At 34.4% G+C, this 20,097-nt stretch overlaps 1 protein-coding gene across 6 annotated transcripts in view; it reads left to right on the top strand.

The window, feature by feature from the left end:
* ANKS1B (ankyrin repeat and sterile alpha motif domain containing 1B) overlaps window positions 1–20,097 on the top strand; it is a gene marked incomplete at its 5' end in the record, with an annotated part of 434,494 nt that overhangs the window by 194,444 nt on the left and 219,953 nt on the right. For 5 of the 6 annotated variants that reach the window (XM_082773376.1, XM_082773377.1, XM_082773375.1 and 2 more), the window contains 2 exons: window positions 16,034–16,617; window positions 18,587–18,659. In XM_082773376.1, coding sequence (XP_082629502.1) covers window positions 16,034–16,617; window positions 18,587–18,659 — 657 coding nt within the window. Of the gene's footprint in view, window positions 1–16,014; window positions 16,618–18,586; window positions 18,660–20,097 lie in introns of all 6 variants that reach the window. The other variant, XM_082773372.1, reaches the window with a different exon arrangement.

Raw genomic sequence — 20,097 nt, 5'->3', positions numbered from 1 at the left:
CTTCAGAGTGATACAACCTAATAACTCCTTTACCTGATTAACTATTTTCCACTCTTCCCTCCACCCCCATCTTCTTCTTTGATACAACCTCCATGAATGGTTTTGTAGTCACATAAGGATACAGGATGAAAATTTACCGTTTAAGGCTGAGGTCTCTCTGTAAAGTTAGCATAAGGAAAAGTAGAATCTGTATATGTACACATGAATATCTTCCTCCTTGTATCATCTGTGATTTTAAAAATAAGTCTATGTATTACTGGGGATGTGTGTTTGGGATTTTTTCCAGCATAGGACACCTTCTTACAAGAAAGGAATGTGTTCATGAAAGAGGTCAAAAACAGACTGTGGTGTTCTGTTCCTTCATTTTGACCTCTTCTGTCTTTAGAAACTGTTACTTGGTTGAGCTTGTCCTCATTTGCTCTCCTTTTTGCAGATATTATTGGAATTCTTGAAGGTATTTCTTCAAGGTCTTGAAGTGTTGATTTTTTCTTGTGCTGCTCCAGAGATCAGCTGTGATCTTGGTATCCACTACCAGCCATGCCTGAAGCTTGGCTTCCAGCTTTTTACTATTTGAGCTTTCCTCCTTTTATTTTGGTTTTGAATGATGTTTGTTTGTTTGTTTGTGTGTTCTCATATGGTTCTGGAGACTTACAACAACTAAAGGAGAAGAAATCACTTGGGATGGAGGATTTTGAGCTGAGGGCTATAAATATAGTAATCTTTGTTTGGGAGTAAAAACACAGGTCATATGTAAGATTGCACATAAAAGTCTATAAGGATTGAGAAGCTGTCTAGATAAATTTTGGCTCATGGCCGTTGGAAGTTTATCTTGGCATAATAATAAATTGTCTTTACAACCTGGCAAAATCAAATATAATACCAAAAATAATTCCATAGTTGTTTGCCTAAGAAAAGTCATATTTAAACATGATTGACCTCAGATAAGGTGCACAGTAAAACTAATAATTTTATGCAATAGAGGGACATCAAACTGAGAGCTGTCCACAGAAAAAGTGTTTGAAAACCTAAGCTTATACTCAGGCAGTAACTTAACTTTGCAGTTACTGTGATAATATGGGAGAGGAACATGGCAGAAATGAAAAGAGAGGCATCTAATTTTGATTTTTTGATCAAGTGAGCTGCTTGGCAGGAGATACAGATGTAGCAAGAAGACTGAAAGTTCTTACAGGGAAGTACAGTTTTGGTAATATGCAATAGTTCCCTGGAATTGGAATCCATACTCTTCCAATATCCCCTGTTAGCTTCTGCTTCTATTTTCCCACTTTCTTTTTCTAATTCATTATTCTTGAATATTTTTACTTTTTATGCATTTTAAATCGTGAAAATGTTCCCTTCCCTTCCCTTCCCTTCCCTTCCCTTCCCTTCCCTTCCCTTCCCTTCCCTTCCCTTCCCTTCCCTTCCCTTCCCTTCCCTTCCCTTCCCTTCCCTTCCCTTCCCTTCCCTTCCCTTCCCTTCCCTTCCCTTCCCTTCCCTTCCCTGCCCTGCCCTGCCCTGCCCTGCCCTGCCCTGCCCTGCCCTGCCCTGCCCTGCCCTGCCCTTCCCTTCCCTTCCCATTTTATGCATTACATTTAGCATGAAGTGTAAAATAAAGATTAAATTAAATCAGAGGGGCTTTGCCTTTTACAAATATTTTAATAAACATTAAATTGTGAAGAAATGATTCCATAATTAAAGCTGAAAACTGATTTTCATAGTTAGTACCTAAGAACTGAGATCATCTTTTTTTCCTCTTTTGGGTCTTCTATTGTATGTTCATACTGTTCAGGGAGACAAATCTCCTAATTATGTGCTATTATACTCAGGACAGATACAAATGGGACTTCCTGAGCTTAAGTTTATGAATTTGAGTAGCCAACAGCTGTGTGGATATTCTTTTTTGAAACATTTTATCATTGATATAAGTTTTAGAAGAAAACAGACTAGCACTGCCTTAAACACAAGTCCACTTTAACAATCTGAGAACCTTTGTCTGATGCCTACCTTTAGCATTTTCACATCTTGATACTTCCACATCCAGAGTGAAGTTATGATGAAACAGTTGTGTTCAATCTGAGTCAGTTTACAGTTCTTGCATTTCATCATGAATTCTTAGAGGTTTAGCCATGCAGAGAAATAATATTATTGCTCTGCCCACTCTACTTGAGAATTGCAAAGCAGTTTTACAAGTGTGATTGTGTTCTCTACTTAATGGTCTATATCAATGATCTGGCTTCCAAATCTGGCAAAAAGTACCTTGGAACTCAACAGTGTATGCTGAGTCTTTATCTTTCATGTAGTAAATATATCACAATGTTGGCTTTAGAATAAAGTATGGTTTAACTGAAGCAGACGAAAGACGCCGACTTTAGGAAACACACAGTAACTTTTACTCAGACTTATGTACTTCTCTACTGATATTACTGCATGTCTTGGGCTTCTGTGAAACAGCGAAAGATTGATTACAGGTATTCTTAAGCCACTTACAAATTACAGACTTTTAGTTATTATGTTGGTGGTCAGAGTGTGAAATTAAGTGAATCTAAATCAAATTTCATATAAAAGTCACTTTTAAACTTCCCTAATCAGTTGGAAACACACAGCATATTTCCCCTTATATTTTTAGATTGTTATTGATCAAGGTGTTGTTACACATATCAACAGACGGTTGGAAGAAAGGAAGCTCAAAAAAAAAAAGTGTATATGCCTATTATGTCTCAACAAATCCATTCTTTGCTTAACAGTACTGTAGCTATTCCAATTACTTTAAAATTTAGTTCATTCTTTATTATCTGAGTAGAAGGTTTTAATAGCTTAATGCATGTTTTTTCTGTCTAAAGACTAGAAAAACACAGTTGCCTGTTAACTAGGCTAGAAAGAAGAAAGCAAATGTCACAACTGGTAGTTCACTCCTTGTTCATTTAAGAACTGGCATTCTCCCTTGAAATTTCTAATGCATGTCACTTCTTTCCAACACCCCAACAGCCTTCTTTCATTTAGGTCGGTACAGACAGAATAATTAAAGAACATAAGCTGAAGTGTTAATAATGTCATAATGTTCAAAGTAACCTAATCCAGGAGTGAACATTTCTACTTTTTTAGTAGTTTTCCTTCCTATTATGTGTTTACATAACAATATTATTCTCTCAAGGTGCAAGTACCAGCTAAACACTTTTCATTTCATCTTCATATTTTCATGGGACTTTTGAAAGCTATTAAAAACATCATAAAAATACTTTGCACGTTTAAAAAGTCCTTTTTAGGACCAATTGAAAATAAAATTCTAATAATTTTTTCAGGGTTTAGAACATTTGATCTTCAGAATGCTTCCCTTCTTTTCCTTTTATTCTTACATACATTTTTTTTTTTCTTTCCTGTTAGATACAAAAGGAGACCAACAAGGTGTTTGCCCACATTTAATCAGAAACATGATTAGAATGTTTTCATTATCAGTTCTGATTATCTAACATTAAAAGCTTTTTTTTCTGGGAAAAAAAAAAAATCTGTAAGATTTAGTCCTGTACTGATATCTGCTACAGTGCTGTGTGATAAATTGAGCTCCTTGTGATAGTTTTTTTTTTTTTTTTTTAAGAGAGGGAAAAATGATTAATGTAAATTACTCAGGAGACTGTGATCATTTGATTTCCAATTTATTCCAAGTGAGAAATATGCTAATTAAAACAATTGTAATATTGTTTCTGTGATTATTTGTTAATTATGATTGATTTAATGAACTACTTCCGCATACTCAGTTCTCCTGAGTGTGTCGGGTAGGTTAGATAATTTGTTGGAGCAGTACTTCAAGTCTGCATCAAAGAAATCACTGCAAGATTCACTGTTATTTCAGAGTTGATCCTGAATCTCCACAGAGCTTCATAGGAACAACAGTGGATTTGAGGCAAGCAAGGAATTGTCTTTTTCAGCAACATAATTAACTAAAGTTAATTCTTCTACAGCTCTCAATTTAGTTGAAATATGAAGTTTTACCATTGTTTTACAATCCATTTGACTCATGAGGTATTGTAGCAATCCAATTCTGCTACATGATTTCTTAGCAGAAATAAAAATTGCAAAACAGTAATAATGGGTCAGCACATGGAAGACAGGAATTAATTATTTGATGACTTTTAAAGGTTTATATTAATAAAAATGTGCATGCCACAAATTGCCTTAAAAGTAACAGTGAGAACTGAAGAGAGATACAGAGCATATTCATTGCAAAGTACCAAGAAGGTGATTTTTGTAGAAGAGTTCTTGAATGCGTCAAAATCAAAGAACCTCAAGTTTAATATATACAAGACAGTGGTTTGGGTAGCAACTTTTAACTGATAGATAGAGGCTACATTTTAGAAATACTCTGCAGGAAGATGTGCTGAAGCTTAAGTGTGGTACAAATGCATTAATCTGTGGAAGAGACAAATTATCAGCTAAGTTACAGAAGAATGCATGTGAGAAAATAGTAGGTCTGTTGTTTCCTGCTGTGTTTGTATGTCTGACTGATGAAGAAATTAGCCACTCTGTCAGTTTTCATAATTTTCCTTTTCTTTTGGGGTAACAGTGGAAAAGGAGGGGTTGGGGGAAAGGAGTGTGCTCAGAAAGCTGAGTCCAGTACCTTTCGGTTGGGACTGAAAACAAGTGTTCCAGAAAGGACAATTTGAAGCAAGCCACTCTCACCCAAAAATATAATATGTATCTGCTGAGAGTTCCTTAGGTACTCTAAAAGCTCCAAGAATAAATGTGAACACTTTTACTTTTGATTCTACCGCCCAATCCCAAAGAAGTGTTTGAAATCTGGGAAGTACTTCTGTAATAAAAAATACCAAGGTCTGAAAGTTTGTTTTCATGTGAAATGGAAGAGCAGCCTTTATAAGTTTTCAGTGAGAAATGCTGAGAGCAATATAGCATGTTCTTTCACTGTAACAACACAAACCTTACAGTTAGGAACCATACCACAAATGGGAACCATCTACCTGCTGACTGACCACAGTGACTAGAACCTGAATAGATGGGAACTGTTACACCTAAAGGGCAAATAGTGGCTCAGATACCTTCACAGGAAATATTCAATACACACAAGACTATATTGTGGCCAGTAAAAAATGAGTGGATTGCCACAAACAGAATTTCATTGTCTTTTGTTTTCAGTACAAATTTTTCAGTTATCACCTATGGACATCCCACTGAAGAAAGGTCCTAATGGTCCACTGGTTTATGAGCAAAATGGTAGGTCCAAGAAGGTCCAACGGATTAATTAAATCCTATCCAATGAAAAAAATAAAAATAAAAATTCATCTCTGTCATTTCTCTCTCAGCTTCCCTCACCTTTGAAGGAGTCAGGTGATCTTATCAAGTTGTTTCAAGTGACTGTTCTAACTTGTTTCATTCTACAAAGATTTTGAAGAGATTTTTCTAAAGATGAATAAAATAAATGATGGAGATCCTATATATCTTTCTCTGCATTCATAAAAACTTTGAGTTCACAGAAGCCTGTCTGAATAGCCAATATGACTGTACAAAGCTTTTAGGAAACCTGTACTATCTTTTTGCATTTTCTCTATCTGTTCTATCTTAGAAATGCATCTGTCCTTTAAAATGCTATCACTTTAAGACTGTTGAGTATTGGTGTTTATAAATATGGATTATTCTATGCAGTTTGGGAGCTTTCCTAGTTGCAATTCACTGTCCTTTGTCAGTCCTCTCTTGAGAATCTGTTATAGCAAGAAGCAAAAACTATTCTAAAAGTCTTTCTCAGTTTCAGTTGTTTCCATTTGAAAATGAAAACTAGCTATGAGATTGGTGAACCAAGATAGAATTCACAGCTCTGTCTGCAAGAGGTATATGTTCAAAAATCAGATCACTTGACATTTGCAAGGGACTTCCCCATTTGTTCTGCCCATCTAAGTATTTACAAAACACGATCATAGTGATCTGATTTCCTCCTCATCAAGCTGCTGGCAGAAACTTTACCAAGTACAGGAGGAGCATAATATTCTTTGCTGTTTCCTACATGTAAACTAGTTGTTGCTAGTGCTTCGGTACTATGGTGATGGCAAACTAGGTCAATGAAAGTTCCTTGAACACCAGAAATGGTACATTAATGATGGAGCTCTACTAAAAGTGTTTCTCTGGTGAAATGTAGACACATTTGCTTAAAGAGCAGAAACACACAGTATGAAAGGAACAATCAGATCTGGCTTGACTGAGCCCTCAGGTCACAGGTGACTGTAATTATTTATGTCTGTTAATTAGTCTTCCTCATACTGAGTGACATATTAGTAAATCAGAGCAGAATGAAGAAATAGTAACATTCTTGGCCTGTCCTCCTTGAGATATTTCTGTTTCAGGGACCTGGTGAACTTATAGCCTATATTGAAGCATTTATTTCTTCCAGCACCATAGATAAGAACTAGTTAACTACCTAATTTGATGTAGTTGATTTGCCTTAAGATTAGGGACCATTCTTACTAATTTCTCTGGCAAGGGCGCTGTTGGAATTATACCTTTTGACTAAAGAGTGAGTGGCAATGTTTTCTGTTGCCACAGCTATTCCCTAATGTTCTGTGCTCTAACTTTCACATGCTCCTGAAAGATCAATCATTCAGATTTCTAGAGAAAAGACTTGTGTTGCATGTCTTTTCAATCAGTAATGTAAGTGGGGGTTTAATTGGATTAAATTGTGCCCCTCTGCATCCAGCTCTGTAGATGAGAAACATGGATGGCAGTCCCTCTGTTTCTAACCAAGAGAACTGACCTATATTTGGAAATATCAAAAAAATGTCTCTGTGGGAGCTTGTGACCAGCAACTAGTTTGAATGATTCATGCAGTCTTTAATAATCATATTCGTTATTAATGTAAGTATACCAAGGAGAAAAAAAGTATTTGAATATTTTTTTCTTACCTGTATCTGCTATTTTAAGACAGAGAGAAAATTTCTTTATGTTTTGGTAATATACAGTTAAGCCAAATACTCATGCAAATAGTCTGAAAGAGACTGGTTTGGAAACTTTGTCTAAAACAGCTGCAGATTAGTAATTTCTCTTTCCTATTTTCAACTGGCCCTTTTAGCTCCTTAGGTGCTTTTTGTTCTGTGCTGGTAAGAAAGCTTACTAAAGTGACATTTGTGATGGAGCCTGAAAGCTATTGTCTTTCAGGTTTATTCATTGCTCTTCTGTGTTTGAAATATTGTCTAATGCTTGCTTATCCTATAACTAAGTCTGAAATTGATCTAGTGCTTTTCTGCATTCCAGTACCTTAATGAAATTACACGTTGACTCTCCTAACAGTGATAGTCTATTACTATCACTTAATTCCATGGTTAATTCCAGGTTAATTCCATGTTCCAAGTGCACTTATTTCCAAAATGTCGTGAGCTGAGTAGTTACTTGTGAAAAGTAAACATATTTTAGAGATTCGCAGTGTCTAGAAAATGAATATTTGTAGCTAAATTACTTTGCACATAATTGTTTAGGTTCACAGAATCACAGAATGGTTTAGGTTGGAAGAGCCCTCTGAAGGCCATCTGGTCCAACCTTCCCTCAAGCAAGACCATCTTGCAGGTTGCCCAGCACCAAGTCAAGGTTATTTGTTTGTTGTTGTTTTTATTGTTGTTTTTAAGATCATTTATATTTTGTAAATACTTCTCAAGAGAATTTATATTCCACCAAGAATTGAAAAACTGCAGTTTTGGATGTTATCTTCTATGACTATGCATATATGCACATCTAGAACTGTGCGATAACTCTACAGTCTATTTTCTAAGCATTTTTAAAACTTAGACATTTTCTGTCATTACAGCTTTGTTTATACTACTTAACAAAAAATAATAATAATAATTGTTGTATGGGAGAGAAGAGGACAGCAGAGGAGAGGAGAAGCAAACTGTCTCATATCCCATGCGAAGTATCTTCAAAATACTGCTCAAATCAGAAATAGATCCTTTAGCAAGGTTAGGAGTAACAGGAGTGTATCATCAGTGCAAATGCCAGAACATACATTTTCTATTCTTTCTGATTTTTGTCTTATGTTTGGGGAATTTGTAAAGTTACTTAGGCAAATCCTTCCTTCCAAGTAGAAGTGTTGAAATTGTTAAGCAAAATCTCCTTTTAGAAACAATATTTTAAAAGTCCATTTTTTTTTTCAAAATTTTTTTTTCCTTGACAATTACTAAGTTTTGTTTCTAGTTGGTGGAGGATTTACTTTGCCATTCATTCCTTCTTTGTACATGATGTGTGAAATATCAGGAGTGGAACAATTAACTAGATTTCATTAGAGTCTTCAGGAAATAGATTTGGTTTCAGGAGCTCATCTATCATGCTCATATTGGTTATGCACAGATTTTGGTTATTAAGTGTCTCAAATTTTCCTCTTCTACTGCTGTACTACATTGTCAGATTAACATGTACTTTATGAGCACTGCCACATCCCACTCAGCTGCTAGCTTTCTCCTGCAAGAAGAAAAGATTACCACAGAATTTCTCAATGCAATTATATGTGAGCTTTCTGCAAAATTACATTTTGCATCAATTTCCATTCATTTTGCAGAATTCCTTATGAAAGATTCCTTGAGTATTACAAAGAATTACTGATGTATTTTTTATTATATATATAGTTTTTGTTTGTTTGTTTGTTTGTTTTTGTTTTTTGTTTGTTTTTTTTTTTTGTTTTTCCCTGTATGTATGGCAGAGTTGAGATATTCTAATAGAATTTTAGCTTGAACTTGGGTATTGAAATAGTCCGCTGTATTACCTTGGGGATGTTGAACACTAGTTCACGTGCATGAAATTTTTAATCCATAAACCTGTTAACAGATGTTAGTTTCCTGTATAATTCTTATTTTAAGGAGCAAGTATAAGACAGATTCTTGTGCTGTAAAATGTAATGGTTCATGAACAGCTGTCTGTCATTAAAACGTCTAGGAACCATGCCTTGTATAGTCACATAGAAAGAAATTCTCATGGAAACAGCATTATGGAGGTGGCAGTTGTAGCTCTGCATTTTTTGTCTAGGCTGAATTTTGCAGTTAAAGTTTAACCCTGTGTGATTTAAGTAAAAATTACATTTCTGTTCCCCCTCAAATACAGAATGAGTACATATGAGTATCAAAAATAAGTCCTGAAAATGTACAACAGAGTGAATATGTCTCTACAAAAGTAAAAATTAGTTCTATTTGCACCAGATTGTACTCCTGTTTCTGATAATTTTAAAAGAACTTTATTTGGATATTATAATGTGCTTAGAATTAGCAGTAATTAACAACTAATATCTTTCTTTACTGAAAGTTTTTTTTGTCTTAGAGGCCGGCAAGCAGTGTTCAGAAAACTCCTTATGGAACTGTCTTTCTCCCAAAATCTTATCCCCTGTAGTTTCTGATGGGTCACTGTGAAATAAATTAGTAAAACATGGACAGCTACAACTATCAAGAATGTAGGTAGCAATAAGCCGTACAATCCTTCCATACACAGTCAAGACAGGTACATTAAATGATTGATTTGGCAGTTATGAAGTTACTATGAGCAAACACGTAATCCACACAGATTTTGTGTGTGTATGATTTCTAAACAACTACATGGCTTTGAAAGGCTGATAGTATTGGAACCTGGGCACAGAGCCTGCAAACCACTGACACCAACCTTGCAAACCACCTCCTGGTGGTATCATTACATTTAGAAGGAAGCAGAAGGAGAAGCAGCAGTCTGGCTGGACACTGTTGCTCCTTTTCTGTGCTGTTGATAGTAGAAGCCAACATTCATCATTAGTTGTTTAGTTGTTTAGTAATCATGTTGTTATATCTCCCACATAGGTCCATGGTACCTTGCTACAACATTTCCTAGAGTGAGAAAACATTGCACTTTGTCATCAAAGATATCTGCAGACAACATACTGACATCAAAGATCTGGATCTTGGTCAGAGCACCATGTTGTTTGCTGAGTGAACTAATGGTGTACTGAATATTGCTACTTCAATTTTTAGATACTTTGAATCTTCTATCTTACACGTTTTCTTGTTGATCAACCCAATATTATGATCATTTTGACAATACAACCAATATCACTAGTGAAGGTATTCTAGTGTGTCCAAAGCAATCTTTACCATGAAAATAAGATGACTTTGCTTACCATCCTTCTGTTTCAAATGGTTCCAGCTTACCTAAGTAGTAGGAATTGATGAGAGGGTACTCTCCAAATATTATTCAGGTGTGACTGTTAGTTTTATCAATCAACTCTGTGGAAAAGAGAGTTGAGAGTAAATTTTTAGACTGATATTACACATCTGCAGTGTATGCTGCTAAAAACATCTTTCTGGATTAAATGAAAACAGAATAGGAATATATTAGTAGTGCAGGTGTCACAATACAGTTGTTACCATAGCTATAGAACAAATTTCTAATGGATTTTTATTTTACATTAGAAACTCGTGCCATGGCAACAGCAGTGCCTGTTAAAGATGTAACTCTGTCATTATGATTTATCTATTACAGCTCTTTTCATTACTATTATTAATAACTATTATTCTGCTGAATGTATTTCCATTTTAAACATGGAATCTCTTGAGATACAAATGTGAATAAGCTGATTTCTAAATTTACATGAATGCAACATTTCTAAAAAATAAAGTGAGAAATGGTATTCCACAGAGATCTACGTATGTACCACAAACAACTGTGCTGGGGTGCACCAGTGTGTAAATAAATAGCTGATTGAATTGCAATCTGCTGCCTAAATGCCAGTTTGGTTGTATATAAACTGGTGATAATAGCAATACTTATCTGTGGCTTTGAGATTATGACAGAACTGAATTATTTGTTGTTCCAAATGTAAATGTATTCCATGCAACACAGATATGGCAGTATCACAGTGTTTTTCATAACAAATGGGAAAGCTGTGGGTGCACTTGTAATGACACTAGGGATCTATTTATATATTGGTATTTAGGATAATATTTACAAGTAAAACGATACGGAGGGAAGACAAGCAGCATCTGATGAGGAAGCAAGATCTTACAAAAATAAACATCCATACAAAAAGAAATAAAAGATTTTATAATAGAAAACTTCTCTCGATCAGGATTTGATCCAAGAGCTTTATCTTCTACATCTATTCTTTCTCCATGGTATCCCCGTGCTCTTTCTTAAAGTCCATTCGCAGATGATTCATTCGAGACTATGAGAAAACAAAACTATTATCATAACTCACATACATCTATACTCAGTGAACTCAGTAATATAATGTTCACAGAATCACAGAATCACAGAATTTTCTAGGTTGGAAGAGACCTCAAGGTCATCGAGTCCAACCTCCAACCTAACGCTAACAGCCCTCCACTAAACCATATCCCTAAGCTCTACATCTAAACGTCTTTTGAAGACTTCCAAGGATGGTGACTCCACCACTTCCCTGGGCAGCCTGTTCCAATGCCTCACAACCCTTTCAGTGAAGAAGTTCTTCCTATATGTTGTACCATATTCTTAGTGCCAGCTGAGTTAGTTTAAAAAAAAAAATAAAAAATCTAATGAAAAGGTTCAAAAACGTATGATAAATTAGGGGATAGAACATCTTAGGAATGGACAGTCCTGATTTCTGAGATGTATCAGCAGATTTAAGATTAATTCTAACCACACAGGACATGGATCATCAGTATAGACAACTTGCTGAAAGGATCTTTTCAATGCATAGTTCAAAAGAAAAAAATAATTTTAATATGTTTGAAAAAAAAAGAAAGGAAAAAATACACAAAACATCACATTTTATCACTAATAAGTCAGAAGAAATACTGGTTTTGGTGTCAGTTTGGTATCTTAAAATGTATGGCATTTATTTAGCGATATAAAGACACCAGTAAGTAGTAGGAATTGGTAATTATTAAAAGCTAAGTAAAGATTTTATTTTATTTAAGTACAGTTGCTTATTGTAACAAAGTTATAGAAAAAGCATTATGTTATCCTTTTTTGTGTTTTTCGTACTTTAAGTTCTCAAGACTTAGATCTTGGTAGGACATTCACACAGGCAATGAAGACATGTAGCTGCAGTTTTAGATATAGCAGTTTGAAGAGGATTTTTCATATCTTCTGTTTCAGGTATTAAGACAATAAATATTTCCTTGTAGAAAAAAAAATAATAATAATGTAACAAATTATTTTACAATTATCTATTGCAGGGTTTTTTTTTTTCCTCCTATGATTTATTTAGAACATTACAATGACTACTATACTGCTTAGAACAGTGGTATAGTTCAGTTCTGTATTCTTACTCGTAATAATCATTAGCTGCGGTAGGAAACTAAAATAATAATACTAACTGTATTAAAAAAAAAAAAAAAAAGGCGTAACAGTTACAAATTTAAAAGTCAGAATATCTAGAATTACTATTGGTCATGGAAGTATTGGTTGGAAGGGACCTCTGAGGTCCTCTAGTCCAGTGCCCTGTTTTGAACATCAGATCAGACATGATCTTTCCTAGCCTAGTCTTGAAAACCTCCACAGATGGAGACACCACCTGTCTGGATAATCTGTTCTAGGACTGTGGTGCTGCATGCATGCAGCATGCTTCTTAACCTTTATCATAACTGCATACTATATTTTCTTGACAACCCCAGTCTTTTTTATTGCCCAATATAGATCTGGTCTACATTGCTCAAAATCAGGGTGAAGCAGGCATACCTATGACATCTTTGCTTCCTTTGTAATATAATTAACAAAATTCTTAGTTAAATCAAAAGGTATCAAAGAAAATAAATGATGGCTGAGGCAGCTGAATACTGCACAGAGAAAATTCTATCTCTGACAAAGCTTTTGTTTTACTCATCAAGACAGACCAACAGTGTTCCTTATTTTTTGAATGCTGAAGTTGAGACTTTAGGGCTTTGACTTACAGAACTACTAAGCCAATAACAACTGTGCTTTGAAAATATTCTGTGTTATATATTAAATACTCTGAACAAAGCAAATCTCAAGGAATATCAAATTGGATGCCCAAAATTTGTGGACTCCCTATGCCTTATCTCACATTTATCAGGTTAGGATGTTATCACATTATAGACTCACCTTGTAAAGATAATGTGTGGACCACAGAGATAATGGGCATCATACAAAAGTCTCAGGAGGTGTTGACTTACTTGGCATTCAAAGAAGGATTTCTATACTATGGTATATAGGTAATAGTACTACTCTTTCTGAACAAGGAGAATATAATATGTTGAAAAGGTTCTTCACTAAGCAAACTTAATTCTGAACAGTAAATGAAACAGGCAGGGTTTTGTTTTTTTTTTTGGAACAATAGTAGGTGATCATATAAAAAGTGAAATACAATGTTAGCACAGAAAAATACATCTTGTACAGGCAACCTTTGTTTTCATCTTCCCTATCTTCATTGAAGTGTTTGTGTTTACATCTTTATGTCTTGTTTAAAAGGTGAAAATTACAGGTAGGATAGAATACATATGCTTATGTATACAATATAATAACTGTACTAACAGATCAAGTTGAAAAGATGCATATGATATACTTAGAATCTTTCAATCCATTGCAAAATTCTGCCACTTCAACTAACAAAATAACTGAAAATAACATTTTGATATGGTGTCACAGCATCACTGCTAAATAGGAGTGAGATACGCTTTTTAATTGTGACTATGTAAAGTTAATGACCACAGAAGAATGGGAGTTCTCAGAAACAATAGCTTTTGTCTATAGTAGTAAAATGAACAAAATCATGCTATGAGATGGTGCTTGGAGTCTGTACTGTTAAACTGTTATGTGGATTTTGGAGGGGTTTACCCAATGACCAACGGATACCAAGCAGTACCGAACTAAAAGAGTGCCCAGACATTGCTCAAGTTTTAGCTGAGGCCAGAGACCCAGTAACTGGATGTGCCAGCTTTCTTGAGAAAGAGGAGAGAATGTAGGATATGAGACAAGTAATTCCTTTAGATCCTAAGAATATTGCTTGGCCATTTTTATTTGCTAGTTTAGATGCAGCAAAAGTCACATAGGTATTAGTGAAAGCCTTGCAATCCAGGTGTCTATAATCTTTTCTTTTTCCTGATTTACTCTTACTTCTTTCTTTATCTTGGCAAACACATTTATCTTTTAAGTGAATTCAACAGAAAGTTGTAAAACTTGTTTCTGGAACAGTGGAATAGGATTCAGTGTGTGATTATTTAGGTATTTGAATGCAGACTGGATGCCATCTCCCATTATAGTCATTGGCAGTCTAGTCAATACAGATAATGGAGTACAGAGAGTAATTCATCTGACTAGCCACAACATACAGTGTGCGGCATCACTCTCTAGCATCCATTGACTTTATCAAACTGATCTCTAACTATGGCAGGACATACTTGTTACGCAACAGATACCTAAAAAGAAATGTCTTAATCCAGAGCTACTGAAAATTTTATGGAAGTGAAGAACACCAAGGTCAATCATTATTTACATCATTTATTTTTCTTGCTAAGTTCACCTTCAAAATGTCAGACTTACAATTAATTCAGCTACTTTCAGAAATCAAAGAAAGTAAGAATATTCCATGTCCTCTCATTCTCATGCTTTTTGCCCCCACACCAACATTTGTGGAGCTATTAATTCCTTAAACTCTGTCATGTTCCCTATTCAACCTTTCAATATAACAGTCATTATCTTTTTAGTTGCAAAATGTCTGAAGTATGTATTTTAGTCTCTCTCTCTCTCTTTCTCATAGGGGGGAAAAAAAAAGTAGATTTTCTTAGGTTGCACTCCTAATATTGATTAGAATTTTATAATTATAGGTTAACAAATGCTAGAAACATTTAATTTTAAATTTTCAAGCTGCTGACTAGTAGAAGAACTGGTGGGGATTTGAAGTACACACCAAAATGTTTTTGCTATTATATGTATATCAAATACTGCCTTATTTTAGAAGTGATATTTTGAGTTTTTGTTTTGTTTTGTTTACAACAGATATTTTAGCAAATAGCAAGAAACTTCTCAATTTCTTTGCAAATTATGACGTATACTATGTTTGATTCCTTCTGGTGGCTCTTGTGCATACAGTCCTACAGTTAAGAATTTACATATGTACATAGACTTCTAGCAGGAATGAGATATATGTATTTATCTTTCATGAAGTAGTTATTGAGATGCAACTGTTTGTGTGGTCACAGTTATTCTGAATAGAATACGCTAACTTAAATGACTTAAATGCCGTGTGGATGGAGTGATGTGATCAATAGGATGACTTTAAATGATAAGTTAGAAGTTAGAAAAAGGTACAGATAGAAAAAGGGTCTTTTTTTTTTTCCTTTTCTTTTTTCTGATCCTTACAGAAATAGGCATAAAAAAAGAGCTATACATTTTTAATAATCCACTATGAATTGTGTCAAGAAGTAAATTTTTCTCCGGTTCCTTTTTATTTTTTTTTTATGTTAAATTGCCTATAAAACTTGTTTCAATTCTTCAGAAAAGACTTGATTTCCCATTATTTTACAAAGGTTACTATAACTCTGAAACTATTCTTCCAAGTTCCCTGAAATAAAAACAACACTCAGATCTATTCTTTAGAGACTGTAAGTTAAAAGGCATAATAGTGTGAATTCACTATTATTATGATGACTATAAAAAGAAATATTACTAACAATACTCCTGACAATACAGGTTCTTCATGTGTTTTAATACCTATAAAGTAACTAGCTAATTCATTTTACAAAGTTGTATAATTTGTACACAATTCAGCTCAGTACCAAATTAAAAGAGACACCATCAAATTAATAGAATAGCAACAACTTATTTAATTTTATAAATTTGCTTTTTCCTGGAATTTATGTGTAGCATTGAGTGGTTTGGGCTTTTTTTTTCAACCACTCAGGATAAATTTGTCAAGTTCAAGGAGAGAATTGTTTTTTAAGAGAACAATAAATCAATTCATGTCATAAGTATCTTTTCTTTCTGTACTTAAAAAAGAACCGAGCAGCATACAAAAACCATTTTGCAGAGAGTAAGGTTTTTGTTGTTTACAGTATTTTATCACCCATTTTTTTTTACAAGTTGCTCTCTCTCATTTCAGAGAGTCTTTGCCATGGAGAGACATCTACTGAAAGTGAGCTTCCTGAAGGACACCCCGCTGAGCAGTTTGCAGGTTTACTTCATGGATCATCACCTGCATGTGACCCACCTGATAACCCACTCCAGCTGTACAGCAAAATAAACCAGTGCAGTAGTCCACTGGAGAAAAACATTTTAAGCAAGAGCACAGTGCAGCAGATACAGCTACGGAAAGAAAACAACCCTGATCCTCCTGTTAAGAAAAAGAAGCCACAGGTTGTAAACAGAACCATATTTCATACTAAAACTAAACCAGTGGAAAACCATACACTGGTTGGCACATCAACAAGGATAAGTGAACAGTGGGTTATTACTACTGGAGGATTTGTTGAGCGAGCATGCACACTTGGGAGAATACGATCTTTACCAAAGACTTTGCTTGAAATGCATTTGTACAAAAATGTTTCAAAATCTGATTCTAATCTTATCACCCATCCTCCAAGTGACAAAAAAGCAAGAAGCAACTGGAGTGAACCCACACCAAATCAACAGTGCTCTAAAGGAAATTCTGAAAGAACACCTTCCTTCACATCAGAATGGGAAGAAGTAAGTTTTGATCATTTTTAAGAACAAGCAAATATACTGTATTGTGAAAACACTGTTATTTTTTCCATTTCAGAGATGAAATAAAAAGTGAACCATTACCAATTCTGAGAGTGTATCATAGTCTAATACATGGTAGTTTGACAGCTGGCACAAAATGCAATGCATTTCTGTTCAAAGTGCTATACGTTTAACGAAATCTATTGTTTCCATAGTGAATGAGGTAACTCTATTGTGACATTTAAATTATTTTCTACTAAACCTCTCACCACTGACTCTATTAAAATTGGTGAAAGTATTGTGGCTATGCCCATTATTTATATGTTTGCTAATTATTTCCCATCACAGCAATGCCCCCCAAGAGACAAAAGATGATGGCAGAAATTGAAAGTCTAAGATTTTATGTTGATTATGCATTCCCAAACCCTCTACATATAATGTATTCTCTAACTGGTGTATAGCCTGTGTACCTAATACTTGGCACATACCTTGTGCCTTGGTTCTTGTGTGAAATGGGAATACCCTTGTAGCTACAATGAATTCAGAACTATAAAAAGAAATTTCCATGCTGAATTGATAGTACACATGCTTGCTCATACAAAATTCTTTATTTTAGTCTTAGAGCTTGATTTAAATTAAGTTTTATACGTCTTTCTTCTAATTTATTTTTTTTCTTTCTAATTTACTACATTCCAAGAATGTAAGCAATTCTTCATAGACATGAAAGTTCCCATCTTACTGAGGTAAATTAAGAATGCAAAATGTTTATATCTTTACTGCTATTATAGAGAAGCAAGCATTTCTCTTTCAAATGACTGTCATGGGGCTCTATATCCATCTCCAGAGTGCCATTTTATTTCAGAAAAGCAGACAGTTTGTTTGTGTGATTGTTTACTTTTCTGGGAAAAGGTTTCCAGCTCATTTAAATGTCTGGTTTGATAGGACATATGAAGATAGTTTTTGTTTTAAAGGAGATACTTTCTCAGTGGAAAGGTAATTAGGATCAGGTTTTGATCCATTAACCTAGATATATTGAAATCCTGAAACTAGTCAGTTTGTCTTTTCAGAAGGTTTGGTTATTCTTAAGGGTAAGGAAAATGTAGTTTATCGAAAAAGTATGTATGAATTCTAAATTGTCTAGATTTTCTGCTGTCACCAGTGACAAATATATAGTATTAAAAAAGGAGTCAGCTTTCCAAGTAGTCCTAATATTAAGCTCTGTAAAACTTGGTTCCCTGTGTCTGCCTTGCAACCCAGTCTTTTCATTCACTTTTTGCATGTGTGTGTGTGCTGTTCTTATGGCAAAAATTGTAGGTATAAAAGTTCTGACATAGCAAGTACAATGTGATTTGCAAATGAGCTTTGGCATGAATGTAGCTGTTTCACAAGTGGTATATGTGGGCACAGCTATGTTTCATACCTATCCAGGGTCCTTGGAGCAGACAGAAAAAAAAGGGAGCTAGGAAGTTCTCTGGAAATCTTAAACGAACAATTGATTTAGTACTTTATAACACAAATATATATATATATATATATGATAATAATAAAAATATTCTTATGCATTAATATTACTGCTTAAATCATGTTCTTGTGTTCACAGCTATCACCAAATAAAATTATCCTATATAATTAAAATCCATTCTGTTATATACATGCATTTTTCTCCTTTGTATCCATATACAGAAATGTCATGAAGTAGTTTCAAAGGCTGAGATGACCATAATCATTGGTATGACAGGAGCTATACAGTAGGAAAGGAAACATTAGTTTCAAGGTTTAGCTTTTGATGTGTACAGATATGTTGCAAAATAAAAATCAAAGTGGAGAATTTAGTTTTCACTATTTGATTTTTGCCTTTTGCAGTTTTGATTATACTGTTGTTTTTTTAATGAAAGTAATTATTCCAGAATTTCATGCATGAAAAACTAAGTATAACAATCATCAATTGTTTTCACTGTTCTCTTTTTTGTAGATTGATAAAATCATGAGTTCCATAGATGCTGGAATTAATACTGGTCTGGGGGAAATGAACGATCATGCTACAAGTAAGGAAAACCAGATTAAACTCTTGTTTAATTGTGCCTTAGCTGGCTATAGGGAAACCATAGATATATATTACAAAGTAAACCATTGTTTTGAAATCATTTGTAAGTATTTAAATAACCATGAACAGAATCAATCTTGTTTACTTTTAGAGAAGCATTAGGCATGTATCCTGGAGCTGTTACTTTAAATAGCAGTTTGGAATCATTGATGTTGTTTTGAAATCTTAACAGAAAAATACTTCATAATGAAGCCCTTCTACTGGGGGTATTTTCCAATCTTTTTCAGCTGTATTTTTGTTTGAAATGGTAGGACAGTCAATGTATATATAGTCCGATAGCTGCCGACACTTTTTAAACATTATATCATCTAATGCAGTTTTGAGCAAATATTTGGCACGGTACTGAAAATGTTGCTGACAGCCAGTGAATGGTGTTAGCAATGATAGGAAAATTTGCAAACCTTCTCTATCATGGTGAATTCTAAGAACTCTAGTCATGACTAGCTTGTTGGTATGTTAGCATAAATCTGTGCAACTGTACTGATAAGATTTTTGGAAGTATTTTACTATGTCTTTTTCCTAACTGGTGGAAAGAAAACTGACTGCCACGACTGAATAATTTGGTCTGGAGGCATAGTTATTTAAGCTCACCTCTACTAGCATATTCCTGCTAGCGATTCCATACAATTATATGTGTTTATGCATCAGGCAGGAGACTATGTACCTTATCACTTAAGATTTTTTTTTTTTTAAAAGTATTTTAACAACCACTCATTTCATAGAGAACTGAATGGCACGAAACTTTTATCAATTAAATGGAGGTGACACAGCTATTTTAACATTAGCTGGACAATAACAAGCCTAGGAAAATGAGAAAATGATTGATTTGAATGCAAATATGATTGCAGATCAAACAAGCAGGTTCAGATTTTGTTTTGGAAAAAAGTAGGGAGTAATACAATGAAAACTGCTGGACATCTTATTGTGGCAGGCTTTTTTTTCTTTCTGCAACTTGCAGTGTTAGTATAGAGAATTATTCATAGAGAAACTTTAGGTCATGAGATAGTAATTTCTGAAGATATAAGAAATTCAGGATTTGCTTCTTATTATTTTTTATCATGATAGTGCGCAGGCAGCACACAAAATCAGGCTTCTATTAAATTGTGCAACAAGTAAGAGCTATGAAAAGGAGACAAAAGCTACAGTATGAATATTCAAGTTTGCACAACTTGGTGAGTCACCAGCCCTGGAGGTCTTCAAGAAACATGTAGATATAGAACTTAGTAGCATGATTTAGTGGTAGACTTGTCAGTACTAGGTTAAAGGTTGGACCAGATAAACTTAAAAGGGTTTTTCCAACCTGAATGATTCTATGATTCTATAATTCTATGATATGCAAACACTACTCCAACCCTTCCTTTGACTGACCACAATTGTTT

Source organism: Aythya marila (assembly GCF_965140915.1).
Source record: "Aythya marila genome assembly, chromosome: 1".
Classification (NCBI taxonomy): Eukaryota; Metazoa; Chordata; class Aves; order Anseriformes; family Anatidae; genus Aythya; species Aythya marila.
Note: the sequence above shows the minus strand (reverse complement) of the source record. Positions and strands in the feature narration are given on the sequence as shown.